The 10,615-nt window shown below is 36.4% G+C and overlaps 1 protein-coding gene across 1 annotated transcript in view; it reads left to right on the top strand.

Moving 5' to 3' along the window:
• The window catches only part of LOC118266697 (SEC14-like protein 2), a 45,749-nt gene extending 39,202 nt beyond the window's left edge, over nt 1-6,547 (top strand). Inside the window, exons 4-10 of the mRNA XM_035580183.2 lie at nt 351-471; nt 2,403-2,554; nt 3,477-3,615; nt 4,070-4,269; nt 4,718-4,863; nt 5,034-5,182; nt 5,419-6,547. Coding sequence (XP_035436076.2) covers nt 351-471; nt 2,403-2,554; nt 3,477-3,615; nt 4,070-4,269; nt 4,718-4,863; nt 5,034-5,182; nt 5,419-5,570 — 1,059 coding nt within the window. The 3' untranslated portion in view covers nt 5,571-6,547. The remainder of the gene's footprint in view (nt 1-350; nt 472-2,402; nt 2,555-3,476; nt 3,616-4,069; nt 4,270-4,717; nt 4,864-5,033; nt 5,183-5,418) is intronic.
• Nucleotides 6,548-10,615: the final 4,068 nt, after the last annotated feature.

A 10,615-nucleotide genomic window follows, 5' to 3' on the forward strand; every position in this document is an offset into this window, starting at 1 on the left:
TAACCAACTATATTCATTTGTCTAACATTTATGGACTACGCTTATTATACCTATACCATATTATATTATAATTATATTAAAGTAGTTACTTATACTTGTTTGCTGTGCTTGCAAATTAAAATAAAACATGTTAGTACGCAAAATAACAATAAACCAAGACCAATTGAGAAAAAGAAATGGTAGCTAAACAACTATTCTTGGCGATAGCCAGATATAGATCAGTGTAGCCAATACAGTCACGGTCTTTTGTAGTTAGTTCGATTTACTTAGTTTGATTTTAAAGTTTGATCAATTTGAATTTTATGTTCACATTTTATCATTATTTATATCATTTTATTATTTTCTTCCAGTCCCTGAAATGGCGAGAGAAATGGGGTATCGACACCACTCTTCAGACTTGGGAGGCACCAGAGGTGTTGACCAAACATTTCCCCAGTGGGACTACAGGTTTCGACAAAGAAGGATCACCGGGTAAGTTAAATACCTCGTGCTGGCTTGTATGTTGTTAAAATACATAGGTATTTTAGTATTAAATGAGGAATACCTGAGTTGAATTAAAGTATTTATTTTAATAGACCATTAATTTTCATAATCTACTTTATTGCATGTGTTGTTTACACAAATCAAACGATTTCAGTTTTAACCTTCTCATGTAGTTTTTTTTATCTAAACTCTTAATTGATACAGGGACGTATTTAGTTTAGCCCATGAAGCAACCGGGTGCAATAAAAACTTCTTACCAACTTTTGTATCCGATAACTACTAAAGAAAGGTTGATTACTCATCGATGCCCTCTAACACCTAGGTACCGTGAACCTTCTGCACTACAGCCCTGAATCCAAACTTTTGAGACTTCGATAATATCCTGTCAGTCAAGATTTAGTATTATTCTGGTTTTTCAATTAATTAGCACATCTCTTAGTATATAATATACATATACGTGCAGAATACCTACCTACATCAATTACGTTCAATAATCGATGTTTTACAAGTTAGGTATTAATTAGCTATGTATGCATAGTTTGAATACATAAGCAGTCTGAGGCTAATGTTCTAGCTATGTTTTGTTTATCATTGACTGAACAATCAATAGCTAAAAGAAATACTATTGAATATTCATGTGAAGTGGCCTATGTGACCTCTGATACAAGTCAATCACCTTCATCGAAAATTATATCATTAGTTTGTACTTCCTATGCGTGGATAATTTTTGCAAACGCAACAATTAATTAATCAATTTGTGTGATGATCCATAATTGTCAAAATTCGTATTTCTTCCTCAATCTTCTTCTTCCTAGTTCCTAGTCGTGACAATCTTGGCAAAGTGATCGTAGTCGGCATGTCAGGTATGGTGGCAAGCTTTAATTCGTGGGAACTCCTCGCGCACTGCAGCCTTTTTGTGTATTGGTGATGTGAACCAATGAGTGCAAGTCTTTTTCAATATGTACCTAGTAATTGTACTTAAATTACCAAATTTTAAAATCCCGGTCGTAAAAGTAAAAATTTGGCAGTAAACATTTAATACTCGTATTTACGTTTCAACTAGATAGGTATGTTGTTTTCATTTACCCACTCATGTTTACGGTCTCAGAAGCCGTACGAGCAGTAGTTTTTGTACATATCACGTAGTCGTAAGTCACAGGTCTCGTCTCTACGCATGCGTATGCGTCGCTTCGCTTGCGAAACATGTGGGTCAAAGTCACTGTCACTCATAACCGGAGTTACAATACACAAGTCATGAACTTCCCCCGGTTTCTTCATCCAACCTTGGCCATGAAACAAGCGTTTAGGCAACAATATGTCAACATGATGCGGCGAATTTAAAATTACCATTCCTTTCAAAATTAAGTACAATTTAAGGTCGAATAAAAATAGATTCTATTTTTGTTTGTGGAAAGATATTTGGTATGGCGCCAATGTGCCTGAAAGTTTAAAGGGGTTTCCTAGTATCCGATGAAATTTCAAATAAAGGGAGACATTTCTTTGTGCAGTAGCACACTTTGTGCAGTAGTACTTTGTCTAATATTTTTAAGCTAAAACGTGGTGGGTGTTATGAGAAACTCTTCAAGTCATTAATATGGAGTGCAGAGAACCAGTTTTGCCGGCTGTTAAGTTGAGCCGACTATTACTATGCTAGTTACTCCGCTGGTCCCGCTATTTCCCATCACTTTACTCGTTTAGTCGTTACACAATAAGTACCACTAGAGGTACAGAACACTACTAGAGGTAACTTGATGGACGAATGATAAATTGCTCTATACTAAGCTAAATGTCGAATAGAAAGTAGAAGCGGATATATATCACCCTTATTTCGATATGGAAAACAACTAGAAACTTGTGCAGCGGCATCGAGGCATCCGAGAGTCCCCTTAAAACATCTCATCCTATTTAATTTTTTTCAGTAATCATCGTCCCGTTCGTGGGGCTAGACGTGTGGGGTCTCCTACACTCCGTGACAAAGACTGACGTCATTCGCATGGTCCTGAGACACCTGGAGAACTACCTCGCCAGCGCCAGGAAACAGGCTGAAGAACATGGTCCAGCCGCGTTAAAGGTACACTGCATGGTTTTATTAACTTGTTATTACCTTTTCCAAGTATATACGTAATATACGGGAATTAACTCAATTCAATTAAATATGAATAGTAATTAAATATTAGTAATTAAATATTAGTAATTAAATATGAATAGTAAATCTTTGCTGTAGGTAGCTAAATTATTTTTAAAACCCAGGGCCGCACGTCATCCTTTGGGGCCTGGGCCCCTGGGCCTAATTAAATAATATTGTTTTCATTTTGTCTACTTGTTTTGTTCAGTTTCCTAAAAATAATAAACTTCCATAACAAACTTTAGATTGAGTTAATTTATGTATAGGTATCATTAATTTCAACAAAATTTATAACTATCACTCGCTTCTGAACGTTAGCACAGAAAATCAGTGAATGCTTTATATACTATAATTTAATGCAAATCATGTAGATGATGTATATCAATGCATTCTTGAGTTACTTAGGTCACAATCAGTATAATTACTATATAACATTGCAAATTGAGGAAATCTGTTTAATAAGGAGCTCGTGCCTACCCGTCTCTCGTATAACCAGTTGCTACCATATTAATCTTCGAACTATGTATAATTATTATATGTAGATTATACATTACTTACAACCATGACTTATACAGTATAATAATTCAATATAAATAAGAGCTTTGTTGCTCCTAGAGCGTACATAAGTGTTTTGTTCTAAGAGCAAATCTCAAAAACGGCTGGTTTGATGAAAATAATTCGCCAGAGTCTGCCGCCTGCGGTAGCCAACTTTTAATAAGAAAAAGGGGGATTACAATTATGATGACGATCACTTACACACCGAAGTGCGATAGTTTAACGAGTGATAATAATTATAATCTTTTGGTTATATAATAGTTGAGATTGAATAGCTGTGATTTGGCTTAGTCTTTATAATCTTAATTTCCAGGTAACAGTATTATTCGACTTGGAAGGTTTCAACATTAAGCAGTACGCGTGGAAACCAGCCGCCGAGATGGTGTTCACCTTGCTGCAGGTCTACGAAGCCAACTACCCTGAGATACTGAAGATCTGCTATATTATCAATGGTAAGAGAAAGAGAGCAAATTAATCGAAATTAACAATCTGAAGACGTGGGTCACCATTATTAAATTAAAAGAATAACGTCTGCCTTTACAAATATGAATAGTAACTTTCTAGGTACCATAGTCTCATCTCATATTAGGTACCGTATTAAGTGTGGGAGAGCCATGCTTCGGCACGAATGCTCGACCGGACTGAAATAACGGCCTCACAGAAAACCGACGTGAAACAATGAATGCTTTGTGTTGCGCTGCGTGAGTGAGGTTGCCGGAGGCCCACCTTTCCAATCCTCGATTGCCCAACAACCCTTAAATTCCTAACCCCCAAACGACGGGCAATGCACTTGTATCGCCTCTGGTGTTTCGGGTGTCAATGGGCGTCGGCGATTGCTTACCATTAGGTTATTTACAAAAAAAAAAACGTTTTCAAATTACCTAACACCTTTTTTAAATGTTCCAGCTCCCAAAGTATTCTCCCTGGCATTCTCCGTGATCAAGAAGTTCATGCATGAGTACACAATCTCCAAGATAAAGATCTATGGGTCTGATGCCAAGAAGTGGCAGGCACAGGTCCTCACAACGATAGATAAAGAGCAGCTTCCCGTGCACTACGGAGGCACCATGGTGGACGAGGACGGCGATCCAAGATGTTCCCTTCTTGTAAGTACCTAATACATTTTAAATTCATTCATTAATCTGTAAATGATAACAGGGTCGAACTGGTTCTATAGGGGCCCAGTGGCAAACGGCCCAAAGGCCCAAGATTTTCTTCACTACATTTGAATAACTTTTTTATTTCCATCTCGAGCCTCGGTCGAGCTAAGAATTACCTATTGGTCTTCATTCGACTTTTCGAAAAATACTCAGTAGCACTTGTGTCTGGATCTGGGATGTGTCCACTATACTCGAATGTGTTCATGTCCTATTACACGTGATTCAGAACATACCTAGATGGTGTAAAATAGGTTTTAGATAGCTTAAGGATCGCACATGATCACAGAAATATTTATTGGATCTGGTGATTGACTGCAGTTTTAGCATAGATTTAGGTATAGGTACTTAAATTATAGTTGTTATTTATGATTTTGAAATATGGCTCTGTTTTTAGGTGAAGCCAGGCGGTAAAGTTCCTAAAAGCTACTACACTAGCAACCAGACGTACGAGTCGGACAAGGAGTTCAAGCGAGTCACCATCAAGACTGGAGAGAAACATGTCATCGACCTACTCTGCTCAGACAATGATAGTGTTTTGAAGTGAGCATCCTTGTTCTACCAATTTCTTCGTAAATTATTTTATTATAACTGCCATTAAATCAATAAAGAATCTATTTATTTATTAAACAAAAATTCTAAAAGATGTTAGTAGCTGTGTAGGTACCCATAAGTAATAAGTACCTACTAAACTATTGTTTGAATTTCGACAGATGGGAGTTCGGAGTGGACCAGCATGACATAAAGTTTGTGATCAAGCGACGAGATGAAGAAGGCAACGAGACTATCGTGCATGGGCCCCGGAAGGTGACTGAGGGACCCGCAGACGTCGGTGTCATGGCCGTCAACGGACCAGCTACATGTAAGTTAGAAATAAACATCTTTTTTTATGTCCCCTTTTTAGAAATTACTCCGTAATACTTGTAAGGTATCTCCAGCATAGATCGATACTAAATTTAAGACTATACTAGCCTAGGTTCACCCGCTCCCACTGCTTCACATAGGCCTTCCCTTTTTCTGCTCATAACATGAATCTGTATATCCCCAAATCGAAAATAGGAATGCGATTATTAATAAAGAACCTATCTCTTTTTACAGATTCGATCATTTTCGACAACAAGAGCGCGTTCCTTCGCAATAAAAAAGTTTATTATGATGTCCTGATTTCTGTACCTACGCGAGACTTGAACATCAGTGACGATCCCACGGACGAACTTCAGTCTGCCGCAGCCTGCAGCACCACCTTATAAAAAATGACTGGGTCCATAGACTAAATAGATTTATTATTTGCCCCTAAAAATTCAGCAATAAAAATTTCACGGCAATTTCTTTAGCTAATGGTAGACAATGGATTTGTGATTGATAGTATTTGATAGACTTTTATTATTGCCATTTAATCAGATCAGACTATCTTACTAGCCCCGAGTGCGATTTATTTGTTGTTCAACCTTGTCAAGTATTTTTTCAAAGGAAGTTTTAAGTAGGTAAATGACTCGGTAGATATATACCTAGGTATGTAAATACTACGATCTATATAGTGCCTACCTATAATTCTATTATTTCGTCCTTATTGTATATTTTAAAGAATGACGTTTATACTTTTATCCTGTTTTAGTCACTTCTGACGTGTGTTACAAATAGCATATAAAATTTAGACTAAATACAGAGGCAGATAAACCCTAAAGATTGGTAAGCACCTCATTGGCGCCCATAGTTATTTTTAGCGCCACCGCTACACTACATGTGGGTAGTTAAGCACGCGCGTCTCGCTCCCTCTGGCGCCCTAGACACTTCCCTAGTTTACCTCCGAGGTAATACGGCTCTGTCTAAAAGGACGATTTTAGATGAAATCCTTTGTAGTAGGTATGTGTATTATAATACAGTTAATTACTTAAATGTTTATAGAATTTTCTACAAATAAAATTATGTTTCACTATATAGTTTATAAATTTAAAAAATGTAAGTAAATTGTACTTATGTAGAAGGTCCTGTAATAATTATACCTATCCCAAATTAGTTTTATAAGAATATTTTTAGGACAAACAATGTTTTTACTTAGGTACTGATACATAGTATAGTGGGAGCTTTGATGGTAAATAGGTAAAATAAGAACAAATGCTATGCATTTAACGGAGGTATCTACATTATTTGAAACGGAAGCATTTCTGTGATAGTTTTTATTCAACAAATGTTTTAATGTTTAAATATAAGAAAATTTTGTACCTAAGACACGTTGTTTTATTTATTAAAACCTGATTATAATTTTTTACCCTATCATATTAGTACCAGTGCTTTATGGATAGTGGATACCACACACGCACAACAGCATAAGTGCATAGGTGAATATGTAGCGTGTAAGTAAACCTCAAAATCTAGATGTGTCAGCAAAATATGATATTCTTATGCCCTGAAACTGAATTGTTGCTGAATGATGAAATAGAGTTATACTTAGTAGGTATAGCTAAAAACATAAGTGGGTCGGTACAAGGTATTCGTCAAGATACGTTTGACATTTTATAAATGGGCCTATTTCAAGCCAAGGTGACTCCAACCCTGTCCCTCAATCTGTCAACCAAGGGTGGTGTCATCCAAGGAAAAGGAGACTTGAGAGTTTGTCCATCTAGTATCTAGATAGATGGACAATCTTGTTATGGGCCTTACTGCTGACGCTCATAGATATTGGGATGCCTCGATATGGTAATATAATCTTACCTATAGTACAAGTACTTGGTAGTAGAGTAGGTATGTAGTACCTAGTCTAGGTATTTGACTTGACGTACTGGTTCTGCATACTCATCAACTCAGATTTTACTTTATTACGTATTTTATTTTCCTTTATTGAATCTATTCTGGATTTTCCAGCTGCTACTTGCTATATGAACAATAATGTAGGAAGATACTTACTAACAATTCATTCATAATGGAAATCCCGTTTTCCTACTTTATTCATTATAAACTTCCGCCTTCGTACCTCTACGCAATTTCATGATGAATTCGTTATTACTGGGTATTATGTAGGTGCTTAGTGTAAATATCTACTCTTTGGACGTTTTAGATAAGAATCATGTCTTCAATGAAACTATTGGACGAGTCGCGTCGTCAGACGCCATGCGCCTACCATGAATCTAACTACCTAGTACCTACCTATTATTATGACCAAACCAGCGCACAGTGGGCTGGGATTACAAAGTTTGGACTTAAGAAATGAAATGTATATATTTTTGGTATCTAGGTATTATTTATAAACTTTTATCATCAGGAACTTTTTTTTATTTAACTAGTAGTTTGAGAGATATACCCATTTGTATTTTGAATGAAAAAAATTTTTTTTTTTGTTTTGTAATTCGCAGTCGTTTGTTTTACACATATTTCCGAGAATTTAGTGATAAGAGAGCACGTACACAACCACAAGTTATGACGTGTCGGAACGTGATTGGTGCATCAACATAGCACAAGATATTCAGTTGCATTCAAATCCACTTCAGTGTTCTATTATCCAACGTAAAAGACGTACTACCCCTACACATTATTCATTATTTGTGATAACCGCGTTTGTGAAGATGTTTCAAAATTTTGTGACAAACCTTGACCTCTTCGTTACCCTTAAAAACATTGACAGTGGTGGTAGTATAAAAATAGTGATGGCTTGTACAATGAGATAAGGTCCAAACTTGTAGACGAATTAAGTGATGAACATAAAAAGACCGTGAAATCAAATTGTGCAAAGTATTGTTTTAATTTAAATAGAAGATGGCAAAAAGCTCATGGACTGTAAAGGGAGACAACAAGTGCATTATGGGAAACAGGTAGAAAAATATACAAGACGCGTTTAAAAATAGGATGGGACTTTTGATTGACGTTGTCAAACAAGGTCATGGCTCCACCAATGACGGAAACACCGCTAGAAGATTTTTTGCAAGCCCGAACGTGACTGCTGAAATAACTGGTATCAATGAGGACCTAATTAGGCGGTTTTCCATAATTTTAGTAGCAATTTCGTCGGGCTATCAGCTTGACACAGACAAATTTCACGAATATGCTTAAGCCATAATGCAACTGTATTTAAATTGTACAGCTGGTACTATATACCTTCAAGTGTTCATAAAGTTCTTATGTATGGTGCAGCTATCATTGAAAGTTTTGGTCTAATACCAATTGGACACTTATCTGAAGAAGCGGCCGAATCTAGAAATAAAGACTTTCGTAGGTACCGTCAAAACCATTCCAGGAAATGCAATAGAACATCTATAAATGAAGATATGTATTTTGAGCAGCTCTGATCCACTAATTTCAACAAAGGAAAATTTTGCATTCGTTAACGTAGATAGTCTTGACAGTGATTAAATTAAAACAATTACGTGTGATTTACTTGTAATAATTTGTGATTTTATAATTTATAGAATAATGTTAAATGTATTTGTATATTTTGTTTAAGATTTATGGTTATGAATATATATTTACGATTATTAATAATGCTTTTTATTTATTTTATTGATTCATGGTGGATGAGACCTAAAGGGGACACCACTATAAAAAAAAAACTGGCCAAGTGCGAGTCGGACTCGCTCATGAAGGGTTGTAAAATAACTTGGTTTTACATAGTGTTTGTATGAGCGACAAAGTTATATTTGCGGTTTTTGAAAATGTTTTATTTCTTAAAAACTAATAATGATATCTCGTTCAAACCAATTTTCTTTGTTAGTTTCCATTGAAATCTACAGCATATATTTTTTTCAGTTTTCTCACTCTCTTATTTTAAAAGTTAGAGGGGGGACACACATTTTTCCACTTTGGAAGCGTCTAACTTTCAAACGATTGATTTTGACGAAAAGTGGTTTTAGAAACCTTAATGTCTTTTTTAAAGACCTATCCATAGGCACCCATCACGGATACGTAAGCCGAAAAAAAAATTTTTTGAATCAGTTCCATGTATGGAGTGCCCCCCTTTAATTTTTAAATTTATTATTTTTTATTCAAAATTCTAATAGCGGTTACCGAAATACACCATCTTACAAAGTTTCAACTATGTAGGCCCAACAGTTTTGGAAATAAATGGCTGTGACATACGGACGGACGGACGGACAGACGGACAGACAGACAGACAGACAGACAGACACGACGAATTTATAAGGGTTCCGTTTTTTGCCATTTGGCTACGGAACCCTAAAAACGCGCCTAGTTCTTAACCTCTAGGGTGGTGTGGAAATAAGAACAAAAATTGAAATTGCGGCCAAATCGGGAAAAATCGTGACCCGAGCATAGGCGCTAAAATAGGACAAAAATACGTTTTATTTATTTATTTATTTATACTTCATCACAAAAAAAAAACAGTGAATGGCGGACTTAATGCCTTAAGGCATTCTCTAACAGTCGACCATAGGGTAGTGCAGAGAAATGAAGCGGATTGATGCGAAGCCAAAACATAGGTACAAAAGAATAAATATAAGAATACAATATATACAATACATATACATATAATACATATTATATACATATACATACACATAATACAATATATATCTACTGCTAAACGACTACATATACTGCATAAATAAAAATACACATAATGAAGAAATAAGTTTCCTCAATTGTTTTGCGACTGCCAATCCTTAAATATATGCTCGCGGACTTTAAATTTAAAGGAACTGCGATTTTTTGCCACTCTGATCTCCTTGGGGAGCGCATTCCACAGAAGAACAGCTTGAATGAAAAAAGAAGAGTGAAGGAAGTCAGTGCGATGAGAGACACACTGGAGGTGTCGATTTTGAGACGAACGAAGAAATTTAGTGTGGTTAGCGCAAGAATATTGGAAGTAAGAAGCAAGGTAATTAGGCGAAGAAGGAGAGTCAAGGTAAGAGAATAAAGTGGTCAATGCCCTCTGCTGCCTGCGCAAGCGTATGGGCAGCCACTTTAGTTGCAGTCTATGTGCAGAAACATGATCATATTTACGTAAGTTGAAAACGAATCGAATGCAGTTATTTAGAAGTCGGTCCAGTTTGTTGAGCAGATCTGCATTCAGGTCGTAGTAACAGACATCAGCGTAATCAATAATGGGGAAAATCAAGCTCTGCACCAGCTGTGCCTTTACGGAGGATGGAAGGAAATTCCTCAAACGGTACAGCGCCCTCAATGACCCAGTAACTTTCTGGCAAACACTAGTAACCTGTGCACGCCAGCTCAATGTGCTATCAATAATTAAGCCCAAGTCCTTGACGTCCTGACTGTATGGGATAGTCACACCATTGTAGGAGATGGGAGGCAGTGTCGCACCGTCAATCGATCTGAGGCTCCAAGA

The sequence above is a fragment of the Spodoptera frugiperda genome, chromosome 23, assembly GCF_023101765.2.
Source record: "Spodoptera frugiperda isolate SF20-4 chromosome 23, AGI-APGP_CSIRO_Sfru_2.0, whole genome shotgun sequence".
NCBI classification, from domain to species: domain Eukaryota; kingdom Metazoa; phylum Arthropoda; class Insecta; order Lepidoptera; family Noctuidae; genus Spodoptera; species Spodoptera frugiperda.